Source organism: Camelina sativa, chromosome 4, assembly GCF_000633955.1.
Source record: "Camelina sativa cultivar DH55 chromosome 4, Cs, whole genome shotgun sequence".
Classification (NCBI taxonomy): domain Eukaryota; kingdom Viridiplantae; phylum Streptophyta; class Magnoliopsida; order Brassicales; family Brassicaceae; genus Camelina; species Camelina sativa.
In genome coordinates, this window is record NC_025688.1 from 4,330,486 (window position 1) to 4,331,463 (window position 978).

General features: G+C 32.6%; 1 protein-coding gene across 1 annotated transcript; it reads right to left on the reverse strand.

The window, feature by feature from the left end:
* LOC109132577 (CLAVATA3/ESR (CLE)-related protein 27-like) lies at nucleotides 1-635 on the reverse strand. The gene has a single exon (XM_019244287.1). The coding sequence runs from the start codon at nucleotides 465-467 to the stop codon at nucleotides 195-197; it is 273 nt and encodes a 90-aa protein (XP_019099832.1). The 5' UTR covers nucleotides 468-635; the 3' UTR covers nucleotides 1-194.

Consider the following 978-nt stretch of genomic DNA (forward strand, 5'->3'; position numbering starts at 1 on the left):
TAATTATATATATGAAATGTTTATAGATCAGTGATTAAAATCTCCAAAATACCCTCGTTTTTCCCTTACATGAACAAGAAAAACGTGGGTATTTTGGGTAAAATACACTAGTTGATTGATCATTAACAACAACAAGAAGAAAATAAAGATATAAATGAAAGAAAGAAAAAAATAACATCAAGAAACTGCTTCTACTAGTTATGCAGAGGATCCGGACAACTTGGTACCATTCTTTTACTGTCACTGATCCCTTTTCCGACCAAAGAATCCACCGGAGGAAGTTTTCCGGCGCCGAAGTACTTCTTCATTAGATCTTCATGTTTCTTAACCGGAGCCGGAGTTTCTGGAGATACCCGAATTGCCCCTACCCGTGAATATACACAGAAGAAATGGAGTAGAGAAGAAAGCAAGATCACCATTAGTAGAGTAGTAGTCAAGGAGCTTCTCCATTCTCGAGCATGAGTCATATCCCAAACATAAAAACCCCTAACATAAAGTTGTCTTCTTGATTAAACCCTAATCATCAATATTTCTCTCTCTTCTCTGGGTTAGATCTATCTTTTGTGAGACTGTTTCTGAATTAGAGAGAGAGAGAGAAAGAAAGATTGAAGTTTTGTTTTGTGAGAAGAGGAGTGGCTTTCATGCAAATTTGAATGGCCCACGTGAATGGGTAATATATAAATACAAGACAAGATCTGAGTATTTATTAATTTAGATTTTTTTTAGTTTTTTTTTTTTTTTTCTCTAGTTCTATTATTACTAGTACAAATTTCACATATCTAATTATGATTAACAGTGGTATAGTACTATGATTGGTGTTTGTGTAAATATTATTTAAGCCAGTACGAGCATGTAAATTATTGATTATTTCAAACAGATTTGTCTCTTATATTATGGAAATTTTCAAGAATTACATATCTTTGTTTTGTAATTTTTGTATTGGTTCTTTAGACATACGGAAAACATAACTTTGAAGAA